The sequence below is a fragment of the Sapajus apella genome, unplaced genomic scaffold, assembly GCF_009761245.1.
Source record: "Sapajus apella isolate SASKATOON/1434 unplaced genomic scaffold, GSC_monkey_1.0 scaffold129, whole genome shotgun sequence".
Taxonomy (NCBI): domain Eukaryota; kingdom Metazoa; phylum Chordata; class Mammalia; order Primates; family Cebidae; genus Sapajus; species Sapajus apella.
The window spans coordinates 1,248,655-1,268,415 of record NW_022437069.1 but is presented as its reverse complement, the minus strand read 5'-3'; the positions used below and the strand labels follow the sequence as shown (position 1 = coordinate 1,268,415).

General features: G+C 40.7%; 1 protein-coding gene across 7 annotated transcripts in view; it reads right to left on the bottom strand.

Annotated features, from left to right (window-relative positions):
* DET1 (DET1 partner of COP1 E3 ubiquitin ligase) overlaps positions 1 to 19,761 on the bottom strand; it is a 49,316-nt gene that overhangs the window by 24,040 nt on the left and 5,515 nt on the right. For 2 of the 7 annotated variants that reach the window (XR_004264077.1, XR_004264078.1), the window contains exons 2-5: positions 17,050 to 18,142; positions 13,768 to 13,955; positions 4,634 to 4,825; positions 493 to 577 (exon numbers count right to left, since the gene is read on the bottom strand). Coding sequence is in view for 5 of the 7 variants with exons in the window: in XM_032262463.1 (XP_032118354.1) it covers positions 1,094 to 1,283; positions 4,634 to 4,825; positions 13,768 to 13,955; positions 17,050 to 18,132 (1,653 nt within the window). In the remaining 2 variants the exon portion in view is untranslated. Of the gene's footprint in view, positions 1 to 491; positions 578 to 622; positions 1,284 to 4,633; positions 4,826 to 13,767; positions 13,956 to 17,049; positions 18,143 to 19,761 lie in introns of those variants that run through there. The other 5 variants (XM_032262463.1, XM_032262467.1, XM_032262464.1 and 2 more) reach the window with 4 other exon arrangements.

The window sequence follows — 19,761 nt, the reverse complement described above, 5'->3', positions numbered from 1 at the left end:
AGGTCCAGCTGTTTGCATCCATGCCTCCTTTCATAGTCTGCTCTGGAACCCAACATTTCAAAGCTACCTTCAAAATAAGATGTTACTAAACAAGCCTACTACACTACTGGCATTATGCAGATAAAACATAAACAGGCTGGCAAGAGCTGAGAAAGTGACAGAGGATGTGGCTGGGGCCAGCAGGTGTTTACGGGGTGGCTATGATGGCTCAGCCATCCAAGAACAGACAGTCTGGTCTCTGTAGGGACACCTGCGGCTTGCCAGCTCCACTATCCAAATTGTAGTACGTGCTACACAGTATTTGTTTCTGCTGTGGCCACGGAGAGCTGCTCACTCTTCCACCTGCATGACACAGATGGTACAGATGGGAGCATGCTTCCACACGAGGATGTGCAATTACACGCAGTTCCTCCAGCTGTGACAATTACCAAGAGAAAACCCGAGGGAAGGAAACAATCCTGGCAGACAACTGTCTTCCCTGCTGGCACTTACCACTTAGTTCTCCCAGGAACAGCTGCTGCATCCATGGCCTCTCATCTCTTTCACGGTCCTTCCTGGAACCCAAGTACTTGAAGAGCTTTGGGTATGACAGGAACATAAAGCAGTCATTGAACCACATATATTTAAGTATGAAAATACCATGGCTTTATTTTTCTCTTATAAAGATAGCCGTGCTTATTGGCTAAATGGGAAGGATGTACATAGTTCTCATCAGTAAACATGATTTAACTCTTTTCAGATGCAAACCATAATGCCAAAGAAGTGACATGAAGGGGGTAAACGCGTAATGCTTTCATCTTCACAGCAATAAAATGCAAAGTAAAGCAAACATGAAATGGACTTAATTAATGCTGGGCATTCCCACAGGGAAGAGGCAAGAGGATATTCTATCAATCAATAAAAGTATTGTATACAATTTAAAAATTCCATTAGGTTGAGCCACCCTCACGCCTCTCTCTGGCTCTCTCCCATCTGAGGTATACCAGGCTGGAACTAACAAAGCTAGTAGTCAGGAGCTTTTGCTTTGGAGTCCACTGAGATAAGAGGGTGACAAAGTCTTGGAAGACCAGAAAACCTGGCTCTGGTGAGGCACCTACGTGCAGCAGTGTCGCATATGGAAGTTGACAACATACTCAGCATTAGTCCTCTGCACAGAAATAGCAAAAGGCTCAAAAGGGTGAAAGGTGAAGGCAACAAGGCGTCGCACTGTGTGGTTGATGGGGCGGCCCAATAACCCTGCCTGGATCTCAAATTTGAGCAGGCCGGAGTCCCGGGCATAGAACCTAAAAAGAACAAGGACAGAGACAGAGAAAGAAGGGACAGTATTGATATTCAACATCAAACTGAAATGTAGACAGCAGGGGAATATGGCAACTCATTATTCTACCTTATTAATGAAATCTCCTCTTATATCAGCCCCAGGTTATCAGAACTATAAAATCACCTAGGTATGGTCAGCTCATTTAGTGAGGAGTAATTATAAATCTAACTATGTTGTACTGAGTCACTGGTCATTTCTCTTTCCTGAGATGACTCAGGTTTAGCCTTAATTACAGCCTTTCCACTTCCAGATGCTCCTTCCTCAAGATTGTCTAGGCCAGGGCTAGAAATGAAATGTAAGCCACATGTGTAATTTAAAATTTTCATGTAGCCATACTAAGAAAAGTAAAAATAAAAAGAGGAAATTAATTTTAATAATACATTTTATTTACTCCAATATATCTAAAATATAATTTCAATCTATAATCAATATCAAAATATTAGTGAGATATTTCTCTTTATTTTGGAAATCTAGTGTGTATTTGACACTTAAGCACACCTGAACTCGAACTGGCCACATCTTAAGTCCTCAGTAGTCACATGTGGCTAATGGCTACCATATTAGACAGTGTGGATCTAGGCTCATCTTTTACGTTTTTCATTTTTAAGAATAAATTCTTTTAAAAGGTTCTTTTTCATGCATAGCAACAAAATACTAAATAGTGTTTAATTTTTCTTCTAATACGCGAGACTAAAGATGCTTCCATCCATCCCGGTACTTAAATGTCTTTACCATATGCAAAATGCCCTGTGGTTTGGGGAACTACAGATGTTGAGTGAGTGGAGGCTGAACGGCAGAGGCAGGTGGGGGTGGCGAGGCAGGTGGGGATGGAGCGGTAGGAAGGATTCTAGAAAATAAAAAGCCTTGAATTAAAGAGACCTATAATCTCCTTTTGGAAATCCAATATATAAGCAGACCTAAAGATATCTATACCTTTTGACTCCACAATCCCACATCCAAGAATTTGTATCTTCAGAATTTTGATTTAAATGAAATAACTAGTACATGAATAAAGAGGACTGCTATGGCATTTGTTTTAATGTAAAAATGCAGAAAGAGAATAAATCCTCAGTAATGGGGGAATGGTTAAATAAATCATGGTACATCTACTTGACAGAATAATACACCATCATCAAGACTCTAATTGTAAGGACTGTGCATAATTACAACATAAAATAATGTTTATAAAATAAAGACAGACTACAAAAAATGATGTTAACTGTGATTACAACTGTGTAAATTTTGTAATCACGGTTAACATTATTTAAATATAAATATAAATATGCATATTGACAAAGACTAGACTGGATTATACAATAAAGATATTGGAGTAACGGTATTCTCTCTTCAAATGCCCTTAATAGCCTTACATTTCTCATTTTAAATTAAAAATATAAAGAAGAATTATAAGAGAAACCTCTTTATTCAGGCACAATGGCATTTCCAGATTTTAGATTACTCTTCTCCAATTAGAAAGTTAGGAAAGTCAGAAAGGACAGAGAAATGTATCTCATGGTACTTGACTTACATCAGATGAGGCCCATCTTTTTAATGTGTAAAAAGCACATGGCCTTACTCCCACAATCCCCAAACACGAAGGGACTGTAATTTAAAGTGAGTTGTTTGAGCTTCTAAATCTCACTCCCAGTTTACAGGACATATGGGTAAATAAGAAATATAGTAAATACTACCCCAGGGATGCAATGAGCAAAATCTAGAATTTGGAGGATGCTAGAGGGCAAACAACCTGGTTTCTTCAACAATTTCATTGCAAAGAAAATAACAGAGGGAAGAAGAACCTATAAAACAAAAATGACTGGGCCAAGAGGGGTGGCTCATGCCTGTAATTCCACCACTTTGGGAGGCTGGGCAGGTGGATCACCTGAGGTCAAGAGTTCGAGACCAGCCTAGCCAACATGGTGAAACCCCGTCTCTACAAAATTACAAAAATTAGCTGGTGTGTGGCAGGCAACTGTAATCCCAACTATTCGGGAGGCTGAGGCAGGAGAATTGCTTGATCCCGGGAGCGGGGACTGCAGCGGGCCGAGACCGCACCACTGCACTCCAGCCTAGGCAACAGAGTGCGACTCTGTCTCAAAACAACAACAACAAAAAAATAACTGAAGGGAACAACGACCAAATGCCATGCATGAACCTTGTTTGGATCTGACGCAAACAAATAAACTATAAAAAGAATATTTACAAGACAACAGGGATATATAAAAACTGACTATATATTTGAAGATACTAAAAATTTTTTGTTAATTTTTTTAAGATGGGATAATGGTGTTACTTGTTTTACTAGGATAACTTGGATTTCCTTTAAAATAACCCAGGACAGGGGTTGGAAGGGGAGTGAGTAGTGGTGCTGATGGAAATAGGTGAGAAGAGAGTGCCAATGCGCTGATAATTGTTGAAGTGGGTGATGGGTACATGAAGGTTTATTACCCACTTCTACTTTTTGTATATGTTAAAAACTTTCCATAATAAAAAAAATTAACTAGTTTTTGGAACTTGACTAACTTCCCAAAAAAAAGTATTATAAATGATGATTAATTATACAGAATATGCCACGCAGCCCCATTTAATACACAATGAGGCTGGACGATGAAATATATCTATGATGAAGCTCTAACTACCACTGTTTCTATGTCAAAAAGACCTTCCAAGCTTCAGCTCAGAGCTCCAGGAACACACCCACCTTGAGGTAACTCCACTAGTGACAGTAATTCCAGCTCCTCCCCCTAGTACTATTACAGCACACAGTTCCATACACAGAGAGACAGATGGGTCTGTGAGGAAGGAATTTCTTGTAAGAGGTCAGTTTCAAAGTTCCAACAACACAGTAGTCTACACTCCAAAATTCCTCCAAGAGAGGAAGCATGAGTTTCTCCTAAACCTGCCAGCAGTTCCCCAAATTGTCTCTGCTATTTTTTCTATTAGGCAATATGGTAGGATAAAATAATGTGTGTTAGATGCATAATTATAAAGTCTCAATGACCAAAAACTATTATGGAATGGTATTAGATTATTAAATGGGAAAGCACAGCCTCCTCCCCTGGAAACCATTAAAAGAGGACAACATTTACCTGAATTAGATGTTCTGATGAGAAGCAAGGAGTAGGAATAATTTATGAGACTAGTACCTAAATGATCGAAGCACCCACTGCCTTATAGAAATAGCCTGGCTTCTCAGTCCCACCCATGAGTACACGTGGAGACAGTCACAATGAAATGATGTCCAGAAGAAAAGAAGAAAGCAGCCCGTCTGTAGCCCTTGAGCAGTTTGTAGCTATAGCAGAGACACTGTACCTGATTGGGTGATCTCCGCAAGTCTTGGGCCGCTCCATGACAGATACCCACTTATCATCATAACTGAAGAGAGACAAATCCAGATAGGGGCTACCACTGTAAGACTGAGCACTGATGGGGAGCTGACCCAGCAGCCGGCGGACCGCCTCTGTGTGCCCTCCGTACTTGGCATTTATAATAGTGTCTTTGAACCTAAATGAAAGAGCCAGTGAGGAAGGCTTTGTTAGTGGGTACACAAAGCTGTCTTGGATTTTAAATTGACAAATACATGTCTAAGAACAATTCATTCTTTACATACACATTAAAACCTAGGTAATGAATTGAGACAGAACTCTCTCTCACACACTACAAGTCTGGCCAGCTACAAATACTTTTAAAAACCAAAACATATAACTAAAAATGGAAAACAACAAATTACTTTAGAAACATGTTTGGGCTTTGCGGGGGATGTTTTTGAGACAGGGTCTTGGTTTGTTGCCTAGGCTGGAGTACAGTGGCATGATCTCAGATCACTGCAGCCTCGACCTCCCGGGCTCAAGCGTTCCTCATACCTCAGCCCCTGGAGTAGATGGGACTACAGGCACATGCCACCACGCCCAGCTAATTTTTGTATTTTTTATAGAGGTGAGATTTCACCATGTTGCTTGGGCTGGTCTTGAACTCCTGAGTTCAACTGATCTGTCTGCCTTGGCCTCCCAAAATGGTAGGATTACAGACATGAGCTACCAAACCTGCCCCCACTTTAGAAAAGTCAACAAAGACTCTACAAACAAGTTTAAAATGAGTATAACTAGTTTATGACAACTATTTCTACTGTTCTGTAATAACAGCTCAACTGGGGAAAAAGGTCAAGAACTTACTTTCCCCAAATAAGTGCATTAGACTGAATGAGGGAGGAGTTATAGAGAACAGAGAGCCCTGAACAGATCAGCCTCTCTCTGACTCTTCTTGGGATCACCAACTTCCAGCAAGCCTTTTCACAAATAAATTACCCATTTTGTTTGTTTAGATAAAATTCAGAAACTAGCTACCTATACTCCTGCAGAAACACCAGTATCTAGAAGATCAGTAACAGGCCGAGTCATGTATCTCACTTATCTTTGAAAATAATGACAGAACACTTATTTCTCGTAACTGTAACAAATACTAAATTTGATTTTATTTTTTTCAGACAGGGTCTTGCTGTGTTGCCTAGGCTGGAGGGCAGTGGCACAATCTCAGCTTAATGAAAACTCTGCCTCCCCTGGGCTCACGTGATCCTTCCACCTCAGCTAGGTACATGCCACCACATCCAGCTAAATTTTTTTTTTTTTTAATTTTTTTGTAGAGACAGGGTCTTGCCATGTTGCCCAGACTGGTCTTCAACTCCTGGCCTCAAGCAATCCACCCACCTCAGCCCTCCAAAGTGCTGGGATTACAGGCGTGTGCCACCGTGCCCAGCCACAAAGCTAAATTTAATACTCTTTGACAAGTACCTCTATTCTTCAGGAAACTTACCCTAAGGACTCACTTCTACATGCAGAAAAATCTGTGTACATTCATACAGTACTGTTTATAAAGGAAGAAAAAACCAAAAAGCTAATGGAAAACTACCATTTTCAAAGATCATACAGCAACAGGTGAATCGTTTAGCATGTAAGTAAAACAAGGATACGATACTGTCTACATAATACAGCTAAAAACACAAAGAAAACAGAAACACTTAAAGCAAAGACTGGCAGAAATACACTAAAATGTTAATAGTTGTAGAATGACATTTTGAATTTTTTTATTTTTCACTTTCCTACAGCTTCTCAGAAAGAATGTCAATTGTCTATCAGTATATATTTTTTAAACCTCTATATTCAAACTTATCATACGGTTCAACAATCAAGGGGATATAATTTTTTTTAGTCTGGGGGAAAAGTATAATGTCTCATCCCTGAAACAAATGGAATAAAAAACTTCAATGTTCTCGGCTTTCATGAGACCAGAGAGATTAATTAGTTGAGGGTGATTTTTATTTTCACTATTAACCTATGGTATTAGATGGACGTGAATACTTTTCTGCTCCCCTCAAAGAAAGTCCAGCAAGCAACACTGCTTTTCCATTACTCCTCCTGACAGTAATTTTCACAGCCTCAGTACAAAACATAAAAATAAACCTTGGGCCGAATAGAGCTTATTTTTTCCCTTTCATTTGAGCTGAAATAAAAAATCCTGGGCACTCTGGTTTTCAGCAACGATCCAGCACCACCTCATAACCTAGACTCTAGCCTTGCCTGACTCACTGACTCCCTGGCTTTCAAAGGTAAAATGATGGGGGCTAACTCCCAGCTTTGTGATGACCACAAATCAAAGCATCTGTGACAATCTACAGTTTGAAGCAGTTCCTCTTTCTCTGCAGCACCTACCACCTCCACCCTCCACGCTCCCCACTGATTAAAAGCAGTCACTCCCTATGATGTCTTCACACTTTAGCTCCTGCCTCAGTGTCACTGTTGTCCAACTACACCTCTCCTAATGCTCGGAAATTTCAAAATCCTTAGAGATGTTCTTTACAGCATCACAGCCTCCTACTAGTTCCCTAACCTCCTGTCAACCTCAGCTGCTTATTTCACAGGCACACCCTCCACCTTATCATTACCAACAACTACAACGCCTCTCTAGTCACAGGGTAGACCATCACGCTCTCCAACCACCTTCTCTCCATCTTTCCTGCTCACTCCCTCTATTCATCCCAACTTTGGCAATCCTTCAACCCCCACAGGACCTATAATCCACTGATTTTACCAATTTCTTGACATCTGACACTCTCATCATGTCCTCTCTTCCTTCCTTCCACGTAAGATGAAATCACTAAATCACTCATTGCATGCATCCTCAACAATCTTGAATTCTCTTGTTTTGTGGTACTTGCTTGGAAAAACTATAACCTCCAGTTAGGCTTACCTCTACCTATTCCAGGCCTGTACCATTCGTTTTTTTCCACAGCTGTAGAAAATCATACAATGCTCACTTTAAACCTATGGCCATGACGTTTATGTGGGCCCTTAATGCTGCAGGGCACTCACTGCTACATTTCCGTAGTCTTTCCAGACTCCCGTTCTCTTACATGACTATTTCATCTCCCCTCCTCCATGCTCACTCAGCTAATGGCATTGCTTACTTTGCTACTGACAAACAGAAGTTAGCAGAAGATGACGTTTTTAAAGCTCCCATCAGCACATCTACCCCACATTTGGACGTATGTAATTTTCTGTGCTCCCATGCAAGACAAATCCCTCTGCCTGTGCGCTGGCGCCCAACTCCTCCCATACACTTAAGCAGCTCTTCCACTTTCCTCAGCTGTTTCCCCTCGTCTACAGGATCAATCCCATCTGTACACAAACACGCCATTTTTTTCCTCCCATTTAAAAAAATAACAAAAACAAAATCTAACACTACCTACTCCTCTAGCTAAAGCACACTTTTCAGCTCCCATTTGTAATAAAACGCCTCAAAACACCTTTCCATACTGTCCAACTTTTCCCCTCCCATTCTTTCTTAAACCCACCCTAAAGAGGCTTTCGCCCACCATCTCACCCAAACTACTCCTGTCAAGGTCACTCATGATCTCCATGTTGCTAGCTCCAATAGATAATTTTCAGTCCCTATTGTACTCGTCAAGCGGCTGTGACACAGCTAACACTCCTTTGAGAAACTATGAGAGATCTGCACTTCCAGAACTTCTGATCTTCTCCCTTAACCCTGCTCCACCCACAGGTTCACCGTTTAATGGCAACTCTCTCTTGCAAGCTGTTCAATCCAACAGTGTTAGAATTATCTTTGACTTTGTTCTTTCATAGCCCATAGACCATCCTCCATTAAGCTATTGGGCTCTACCTTCAAAATACATTGAGAATATAATTGTTTACTATTCCCAATGCTACCACCCTGATCCAAGCCACCACTGTTACACAACAAATACTCACAGAGGACCTGGTACGTGCGAGGCTCTCTTCTAAGTGCTCAGGATACATCAGTGGACAGTAAAGAACTTAAATCCTAGTGGCAGGAAACAGAATGCCATCACTGGACCACTGCAACAGTCTCTTAACTGATATCCCTGTTGCCACCCTTCCTGCCTACATTCTACTCTTAACAGAACAGCTAGAGTGACCCTGTTAAAACGTAAGTGAGACTATGTCACTTCTCTGCTGAAACATGGCACAATCTACCTCATCTAGTTAAAGCCAAAGCCACAGAATGGCCCTATGTATGTGCCTATGTTCTCTGCCAATTTCCAACTGCTCTGCCCCTTGCTCACCCCAGTCCAGCCACCCTGGCCTTCTTGGTGTCCTTCAAATGCATCAGATCCAACTCAGGGCCTTTAGATAGGCTATTCCTTTTGCTGGGTATATTCTTCCTCCTGCTACCCACATGGCTTGCTCCCTGACTTCCTTCAAAAGCTTTGCTCACCTGTCACCTTCTCAGTGAAGGCTGACAACTCTGCTAGGAAAGAACTGACAATCTCTTCTTCATATACTCGTACCTACCAGTATTCTAACCATTTTATTTTTCCCTTGGACACACTCCTCTTAGACTCCTCCACTCTCCTGCTTCCATCTGGTCTGACTAGTGGACAGTCATTCAGCAAATTCCCTTTACCATCATCCTCTCTTTGCCTCTCTCCAGTGTCAGACTATTTTCTACGTACCATTCTTTTGTGGTTTATTGAAGTACATCTCCATAGGCTTCCTTAGAAAAGGTACATGAGAGGTAATCTTTCCAGACTTTACAAGTTTGAAAATGTCTCCATTCCACCCTATTACATGGATATAGAATTCTAAATTGCAAACCACCCTTTTCATAGAATTCTGAGGGCATGATTTTAATGACTTCAAGCTTTCAGTATTATTGATAAGTCTAATGCAATTATGATGACTTATTGTTTTTACATGTGAAATGTATGTTCTTTCTCAAAGTTTTTACAATGTTCTCTTTATCCCCAGTGTTCCAAAATTTTCCAATGATATGTCTCTCGGTGCGGGTCTGTTTCACTGACTGTACTGGGTACTAGATGAATCCATTGGTGTACAGGTAAAGGTTTAATTTTTCTCTGGGGAAAAAAGCCATGGTTTGTAGTGCTTGCCGATTTCTGTGGAGTAAATCTTCCTCCTATGATCAAGGTACCAATGTGACATTACTGAATGTGCAGTTGTCAAAAAATGAGCAGTAGCACATTATTATATAGTATTTACGCCATGTAGATAAAATAGATGCAAATAACCACAAGAGCCTAAGTAACAGTAAAATAAGAAATAAATCAGAAATAATATTTAATAACAACTTCATTTAACAATCAGCTTACAAAAATTCCTGAAAGTTTAACAGTCTGGTCTCATGAGCCAGTACAAGCCAGCTCCAGCAATGGATGTCCTGCCAATCTAAAAATGTACGTTCTTCAGTTCTGTGAAGCTATCTCATTATTTGTCCACTTTGTATTCTCTACTGCTCCTTCAGGAATTAGCCAGATATTTGACCTCCAAGGCATATACTCTATTTTTTTTTTATTTTTCTCTTTTATGTCCCATCTCTTATGTATTTACTTTACTTTGTTGGAGGTTCCTCCACTATATCTAACAAATTTTAAATTTTCAAAAATTTCTCATTGTTCTAGGAATGTTCCTGTTTTTTGAGCTTCAATTGTTTTGGTGAGTGTAACACTGTCTTTTTTGTGGTTTTTTTTTTTTTGAGATAGGGGCTCACTTTGTCACCCACATTGGAGTGCTGGAGTGCAGCAGCTTGATCTCAGTTCACTGTAACCTCCACCTCCCAGGCTCAAGCAATCTTCTTGCCTCCGCCCCTCCAAGTAGCTGGGACTACAGCTGCATGCCATCACACCCACATAATTTTTTTGTTTTTTGTAGAGACAAGGTTTCGCCATGTTACCCAGGCTGGTCTCAAACTCCTGAGCTTAAACAATCGGTCCACACCGACCTCCCAAAGAGCTAGGATTAAAGGCATAAGCCACCACGCCAGGTCTGTTTGCTTACTCTTTATTCTTTATTCTGTTTGTTTCGTGTTGGTCTCTTTTAGGATAAAGGCTTTCCTTAAATGACTCATGATCTCTGGTGTTCATTTTTATTCCTGAACATTTATTTTGACCTATAAAAGTCCCAATTTCATTGATTTTTATCAGAATATTACCGGGAAAAGATTACTATAAAATTTAGCACTTAGAACCTTGTGTTCACAAGAAGTAAAAACAAAAAATTTCAATTTATATATACATTATATTTTCAATGTAGCAAAGTACGATTAGTGGTCAACAAAATATATTAGCATACAATTCTGTAGGGGAGATAGAATAGATATATAAATTTGAGAATTAGAAGAAACAATGTAAAATTCCCAATTTTGGGGATACTTTGCTATGAACTTTTCATATAAAATACTTGAATACCAAATTACTATGGTAATTAGCATCCTTTTGCTATATTTTAAAGTGTTGGAATAACTTTATTTTAAATGTCAGTGTATAATATACACTGAAAATAGCATTCTCTACAACTACTTAAATTTAGTAGTAAGAGGAAAAGAAATTAAAAATCAACTTAAAAATATCTGAGGGTACCCACAGCTTTTCAAAATCTTTTGATAGTAAAGGAAAACTCTTAAAATCACGGAGCTGGAATATACGACCTTTCTCCTCAGTTTTTTTCTGGAGCTTTCTGTAATTTTGTTTAATTCCAGATGTATTCTGAAGTAATTTTTGGAAAATAGTTTCCCTTAATTCCTAGATAACTTCATTCATTCAGCAAATAACTACTGAGCTCCTCCCACTGGGCAGACACTGCCCTTGGTGCTGTGGATATGGCAGTAGACATAACAGACAAAACCCCTACCCTCATGGAGCTTATCATCTAGTGACTTCTTTGATGTTTTGACTGAGTGTACCCATCTTTTGTTGTTTCTGGTTTTTGTTTTTGAGACAGGGTCCTGCTCTGTCGCCCAGGTTGGAGTGCAGTGGCACACTCACGGCTCACTGCAACCTCTGCCTCCCAGGCTCAAGTGACCCTCCCACCTTAGCCTCCCTAGTAGCTGGGACCACAGCCATGTGCCACCATGCTTGGCTAATTTTTTTTTATTTTTTGTAAAGACAGGGTTCTGCCATGTTGCCTAGGCTAGTCTTGAAACCTGGGCTCAAGAGATCCTCCTGCCTTGACCTTCCAAAGCATTATGATTACACGCACAGGCCACCACACTCAGACCGTTACTTGTTAATTATCTGCTTAATTTTGAAGAAATTTTAAAAGAAAATTCATCCCAAAATGAAAAAAGCAAAATCTGACCCATGTTCTGCATCTAAAAATTCTTCTATACTGAAGAGATACTGGTAAGGCAGAAGATTTGTGTGACCCAAAGTAAAAGGAAAATGCAAGTCAGTTGTCTGAAATCAACAGCCATCTATCTGTAATTGAGTACTATCTTTTTATGTAAGTATAATGCCACTGAATTATTTGTTTTTCCCAGTGGCAGTAATGCTTATTCTGATTCATCCACTCACTACGGTCTGATCTATCTTTGGACCTAAAACAGGTATCTTCCATTACCATTACTGTCTAAAGCAAGGGAAACAATTTAAGGATGTGAAATATGATAAAGCACTGCCTAAGTAAAGTAGGATTCAGTTTAGGCCCTTGGCCCAAACTAAGTATTTGTTTCATAGTAATGCACCATGGCACTTATTAGAAGCTCTGGCTCATAGAAGAGCCTTGCTGACTGGTGTGCATATATTGAGGGTGACCTAAGTGATTTGTAAAGGGACTCCAAGTGTCAATATCTGGAAGTCTCCTCTTTGTGTTGGTCAGTTTCCCTAGGGAAAAATCTCTCATCTCCTGCCTGGAGAGTATAAGCCTGGACGCCATATCTAGGAAGAGGGATAGGAGTCTTACCCTTCAGCATGTCAACTTTCTCCTAATCCCTGTTTTTGGCAATAACATGTCTTACCCCTACTTTTAGACATACCTCATGAACCTGAGACCAGAGCCCATCTGGTTCAATCTGTCCAGAGAGTAAACTTCCAGCCTTTGCGGAGGTAGAAGAGATAGCCACTTGGCTATGCAGACCTAGAAAATGGATCTAGAGGGTCTGACTGCTCCTTTTAAGAACTTTACCACTCATGCTTGTAATCCCAGCATTTTGGGAGGCTGAGGTGGGTGGATCACGAGGTCAGGAGTTTGAAGACCAGCCTGTCAAATAGGGTGAAAACCTGTTTCTACTAAAAAGTATAAAAATTAGCCAGGCATGGTGGTACACACCTGCAGTCCCAGCTACTCAGGTGGCTGAGGCAGGAGAATTGCTCAAACACGAGAGGTAGAGGTTACAGTGAGCTGAGATCGTGCCATTGCACTCCAGCCTGGGCAACAGAGTGAGACTCTGTATTAAAAAAAAAAAAAAAAAAAAAAGAACTTTACCAATCCTCCTCATTTCAGCCTACCTCACAGATACTTTCAGAGGTACCTTCAGGGGCACCTAGGACCTCCCACTTCCTGGCCCTTTCCAGAGTTCTCTGGTGTGAGGCAGCTTGTTTCTTGATGACTAAGCTCTGCAGCCTTGCGTTTCTGCTCTCTGAGGTATGCTAAGTCAGTTCTCACTCATTCATTGGCTTTTCAGCTTTTAAAACTTTGTTAGTATGTCCTGTCTCCCATCATCTCCTCTCTTATTCTCTTTGTTCTTACAGGTTTATGCCTCTTATTCCTTTATTGTCATTTTAGTGGAATTTAGAGATGGAGCAAAGATAAATACATGTGTTCAACATATCATGTTTAACAAAAAGTTGTAAAATGACTTCCTTAGTCATTTCATAAACATATAAGTGCTTGATAGTGTACCACTGAGGACAAAGCAATAAATGAAGACACAGTGTCTAATTTCTGCAGTTCACATACAGTCAAGGAAGAATCACAGACAAATGCACAAATAACTCCACAGGTGCTGAGACAGAAAGAAGTTCAGGAAGAAACAGGGGTTACAACAGGCAGACAGACTAACTAAAGCTATGTGGACAGACAGAATAAGAGCAGGTTTCCTGGAGAAAACAGCTACTGGCCTAACACCAATTTTTCTAAAGAAAAATTAAGACTGTTGAGTCTGGTGTAACAGCTTACCGGCGCTGGATCTGCCTTGCAAAATTGTTGCTGGAAGCTGAGCAGGGAAACTGGACTTCACTGTGCAGGGTAGCATTACGAAAAAGGTCACAGAAGTTCTCAAAGAGCTCCAAAAGCTCGTCTGACGTATTCTCAAACACAGCAATCACCTCTGTCGTCACCATATTGTACACCACAAAGAAAGATGCCTGCAAAAGAAGGAAGAGAGAGCTATGAGACAGCTGAGTATAATGGCATGCCTAGGAAACTTATCACTTGGCTAAAATTCAAGGCATGAATTTTCCAAAACAAAACAAAAACAACAACAACAAAAACGAGCAAACGCCTCAGCTTTACCACCAAGGTGGAAACATGGCTCTAAGTGGTTCTGAGAAAAGCGGAAGCAACAGTGGGATTTATCAATTGAGAGCCTCAATGTTGCCAGGTTTCCCACTGTATCTGTGCTGCTAGAATCACTGAGATGGCCAGCACGTAAGTATAAAAAGGTTTTAAATTTTCATTTCAAACTGTGCAAATTCAGTATTTTTCTTTCCAAGTGTTTATCCCCTACTTTTTCCCCAACCCACCCTGAGATAAAAAACACTTTTTAAAATGCCAGATTTAATTTTCTTTCCTGCTGAGCAAGTGATTTGCAGCCTGGGGCTGCCTGTTGGCAAATTATTTTCTCTTGTATGTGTACAGTTGAAAGTTCAATTTAAGGGCACTTATTTCCCCTCTTAATATTTCTAACATACAGAGAGGCACCTTAAGTACATCGTGTTCTAAACTGCTCAGGCAAGTTGTATGCAGGCAGGGTACTGCTGAACAAATGAAAAACCAGATAGGCATTTTCCACTTTTTTCTTCATAAATGTTCTTTCGGCCAAGAGCATTTGTAAAATACATTTGAGAGTTGTAGCAATTAAGATCAGAGGGGGAACTTGAAAGCATTCAAATGCATAGGTGGCAGAGTTACTGCTTTTTCTAACCGGGCCCCTCGGTGGCTAGCCATCTTCCTTTAAACCGCCCGTGCTCTGCTCTGCCTAACAAGGAAGCTCCAAGAACCCCTAATTTTTGTTACAGTGAAGGTAGAAGTGTTAATTAACTACAAGCTTCTAACAGGACTCTAGAAATTCTCAGACCGCTAGGATTAGTACTTCAGCCTCCTATGATTGAGTTTAAATCTCTATTACCAATTTCTGGAGCCATTCGACCCACCTGTTTTACTAGTAAGTAATCCTTCTCAGAGCTTATATTACATGGCCTTTGCAGTCACCTGCAAATTAAATTTGGGTGTAAATTAAAGAGGCTAGCGGGTAACCTGAGAATAATACTCATAATATTACCGAGGGCCTGTGTTTGGATGTACTTTTTACTTATTAATCTTACCGGAACCTGTCAAACTGGGAGAGGAGTGCACAGGACAACTAGGGCAGAAAGATTAGGTTTAGAGTTACAAACTCTATTAGCAAAACATAGAGCCCTAGTTATGTCTCTAGCTACAACTTATTGTCGTTACCAGAAAAAACTAGGTCACCTTTTAGCAAAGAAGAAAAGGATAATCTCAAAGGCAGCAGTCACAGACAACTTATTCCTTCCAAAATAAAAAGGTAATTATAGCTCAAATCTAAATAAAAGATTGATTCATGTCCGTTCTATAGCCCTGGACAATACTTTGATCCTATCAGGGCTTCACCAGAATCTCTCATAATTATATGGATACAGAATTACACAAACATTTATTAGCCTTTCCTCCAAGGCAGACTGGGAAATAAAGAACAACAGGGTAGAAAAGTCAAGGACTTCACTGCAATATCCCATGATACATAAGATGAACCAGATGCTCACCCGTGATTGCTTAATGGGTGACGTCATCACTGACAGGGAAGAAGAAAAACCCCACAAAAAATGATCTCTAACCATATTACTCCCCTACTTTTTTTTTTAGAACACATAAACTACGATTCAGAAGGAAAATGTTAGAAGATATTTTACCACAGGTAGCTGGTGTGAGGTTAACGGTAGAATCAGCTACAGGTCAATAAGAAATATCAAACTCAGCTGACTTTGTGGCTTACTATCTGCTGATTGTTCTGAATTTCCAAACTAGTGTCTAAGGAGACAATCTGCGAACAGGAGAAGTAGCGGACAAAGGTGTAGAAAGGTAGTTCTCTAACCCTTGGTCAACACTGAAGTAGAGAGCTTTTCAAAGACAAATGCCCAAATTATCCCAAATTTCAACATAGTGTTTCAACTCCTAAATCTTAGCAGTTTTGTGCTCTTTATGTCACCTTATTACTTTTCGGGAAATGCTTCTTCCCTCTACTGAAAGAAAGGCATTCCTCCCCGAAACTGAAAAACCTTTAAAACTTGCTGTCCTGATGATTCTCTTCATGAACCGTAAATTTCAGCTTCCTTATGGTCTCAGACCTGCTCTACAACCTATGTCCCAGCATGAGGGCAAGGTCAGGGTAAAGTCACAAAACTGCACCTATTAGTTACCTTATAAATAGGACCTTACGGAGAAGTAAATAGACATTAACCACTTAAGGAGGAAAGTAGGGTTACTTAGAGAATTTTCTTTTTGTATGGTGTACTCATTCTCATTGCCAGAACTAAAACCGCCATACCAATAAGCACAATCTTACAAAATCAAGGCAGGTTATCCATAAGTAGTCCGAACCTTGACCTTATACCATTTGGGCTTCCATCTTATGAGTACTGAAAATGCTCTGCAGAAGAGTTAGGGCAGTGATCAGTTGACTATCCTCCTGTCAATGACTTGAACTTTAGCTTCCATTTGTCCAGATAAATACATATGACCAGAGAAAAATGGAGCTGATTTTAAGCTTGAGCCCTAGGATGTCGATTCAGACTATGTGAAATGTATATTTCTTTCTTTCTTTTTTTCTTTTTTTTTTTTGAGACAGAATCTTGCTCTGTCGCCCAGGCTGGGGTGCAGTGGCGCGATCTCGGCTCACTGCAACCTCTGCCTCCTGGATTCAAGCGATTCTCCTGCCTCAGCCTCCCAAGTAGCTGGGATTACAGGTATGTACTACTGCGCATGGCTAATTTTTCTATTTTTAGTGGAGACAGGGTTTCACCATGTTGGACAGGCTGGTCTCAAACTCCTGACCTTGTGATCCGCCCACCACAACCTCCAAAGTGCTGTGACTACAGGCATGAGCCACCATGCCCTGCCATGAAATGTCTATTTCTGTGGGGTGGGCTATAAGCAAACAGAGAAACCTTCCCATTTTACCAAGGAAACTGGACAAGTAAAAGGCAGGAGTGCACCTCATACCTGTGATGGGTCTGTGACTCGCAGTGTTACCACATCCTCGCTAGTGTACTTGATAAACAGATGGTTTTCATCCAGAAGCTGCATTTTCCACATGCGCAGCTGCCGCAGTTGGTCAAAATACTGGAAGAAGCGCCTCTTGGCCATTGCGCTACCATCCTGTTCTGCCCGGCGCCACAAATACACCAGCAACCGGTGTTTGAGGGAGTTGATGAAAGGGTCCCTAAAGGGATTGGCCATGCCTGTCTGACTGTCCCGCTGTACCTCAGGGAAAACAGCTGACACAGTGAGCAGGTCATCCTCATAGCAAAAGCGACCAATGGTCCGCACATCAATGAAAGTGCCTTCAGGAGTCACCTGGAAGACATGGATTGTCTGTTGTTGCACGGACAAGATGGCCAGGATATTTTTGTACAAGTATAGCCCTTGGTTGTGTGACAAGACCACCTTGTCACACTTGAATGTGCGTGTATCACATAAGCGGCCAGTGTGAAGGTCAATGATGTGCAGGGAATAATCTTCTAGAGGGGACCGTGGGTTGGGAGTCACTGACTCACTGTTCCGATATACCTCAAAAAATGGAGGGTGAGGCTCATCTGGGAGGTAAGCAGCTGAGCCCACGATGACACACCGGCAGTCATCAGTGAAGAGACTACACTCCCGGTTCAGGTGCTCACCATTGGCCGCAACATTGGTAATGTGTAGCAGGACAAAAAAGCGTTCAAAGAGCCGGCCCCGGATATTGACTGACCGCTGGTCATTGCCATTGGACAGGATTTCTCCTTCGTATCCCTGCAGTAGGTCCTCTGCTGCCTGGCAGCCCTGGTACTCATAGATTTCAAGAGATGTCTGGTCTGAAGAAAAAGCAATAAAGTAGCGTCCATCAGGTGAGAATTTACGCAAGAAACAAGGAGGCTTTTCAACGCTGACAACTGTGAAGTTGGGGAAGACATTCTGATGGAACACTCGCACTTGGTGCCAGTGGGTGCCTGCCTTGCCTGAACTGATCCGCCGCCGTTCCAAGCGGTGAATGACATTTTGGTTTTGGATTCTTCGAGGCTTGATGGTGGAAACATGATGATCCATTATCACATCTCTACATGGAAAAGTAAAGTAGAAGTCAAGAAAATGAAACAAAATTTACCAAAACATAAATATATACAAGTCAAACAGATTTCCCTTCTTATATCCTGAAACTAGGAGCTCCCAAGATAACAGTGACTGGCATTACTGCTTCGCAGATTACAGTGAGTAAGTGGTGCTAACATTTCTAAGCCTAGAAACAGATTTAAGGGAAGGATCTAGTGTTCACTAGGATAACTTCCAAGTATGCTCAGCTGTTGGGAATGTTCAACAGCAAAAACCTACAACTGCAAATTTAAACAGTATGAGATGCATTCTGCCAGGCACAGTGGCTCACGCCTGTAATCCCAGCACTCTGGGAGGCGGAGGCAAGTGGGTCGCTTGAGCTCAGTAGTTCAAGGCCAGCCTGCACAACATGGCAAAAGCCTGTCTCTACAAAAAAAAAAAAAATGCCATGCATGGTGGCACATGCCTGTAGTTCCAGCTGCTTGAGAGGCTGAGGTGGAAGGATTGCTTAAGCTCAGGACATCAAAGCTGCAGTAGGCCATGATCACAACACTGCACTCCAGCCTGGGCAAGAGTGAGACTCCATCTCAAACAACAACAACAACAAGTAATATTCACTGTGCATTAATTCCAACAAAAAAATATTGATTGGGTTGTTACAATGTCCATATTACCTGAAATAATCTACAGATTCAATACAAACCCTATCAAAATCCTAATAGCACTTTTTACAAAGATAAAAAATTCATCCTAAAATTCATATGGTATCTCAAGGGCCTCCAAATACTCAAAATAATTTTGAAAAAGAACAAAGACTCAAGCTTCCTGATTTCAAAATATGTTACAAAACCACAGTAATCAAAAAATTGTGGTACCGGCATAAAGACAAACACAGACCAGTGAAATAAACAGCCCACAAATAAACTCTGGCATATATGGTTAAACAATCTTTGATAAGGTACTAACACTACTCAAGAGAAAAAGGACAGTCACTTCAACAAATGGCGTTGGGAAAACTGAATAGCAACATGCAAAGCAGAAGAATGAAATTGGACCCTATCTTTCACCCTATACAAAATTAACCCAAAATAGATTAAGGACCTAAATATAAGACCCATAACTATAAAACTACTAGAAGAAAATATAAGGAAAGTTTCATGACATCAGACTTGGCAGTGATTTCTTGGATAAGACACAAAAGGCATAGGCAACCAAGACAAAAAGCGACAAATGAGAAAATATCAAACTTAAAACTTTTGTGATTAAAGGACACAATCAATAGAGTGAAAAGGCTTTCTACAGAATGGAAGACAATATCTGCCAATCATATACTGGATAAAGGGTTAATATCTAGAACATACAAACAACTCCTATAACTCAACAACAAAAAATCATATATCCAATTTTAAAATGGTCAAAGTACTTGAATAGACATTCCTCCTATGCAAATGGCCAAGAAGCATATGAAAAGATAAGATGTTCAACATCACTAATCATCAGAGAAATGTAAATCAGAACTACAATGGGATATCACCTCACACCCATTAGAATGACTACTTTTTTTAAAAAAAGAAAATAACAAGTATCATGGATGGAGAGAAAGTGAACCCTTGTGTATTGTTGGTG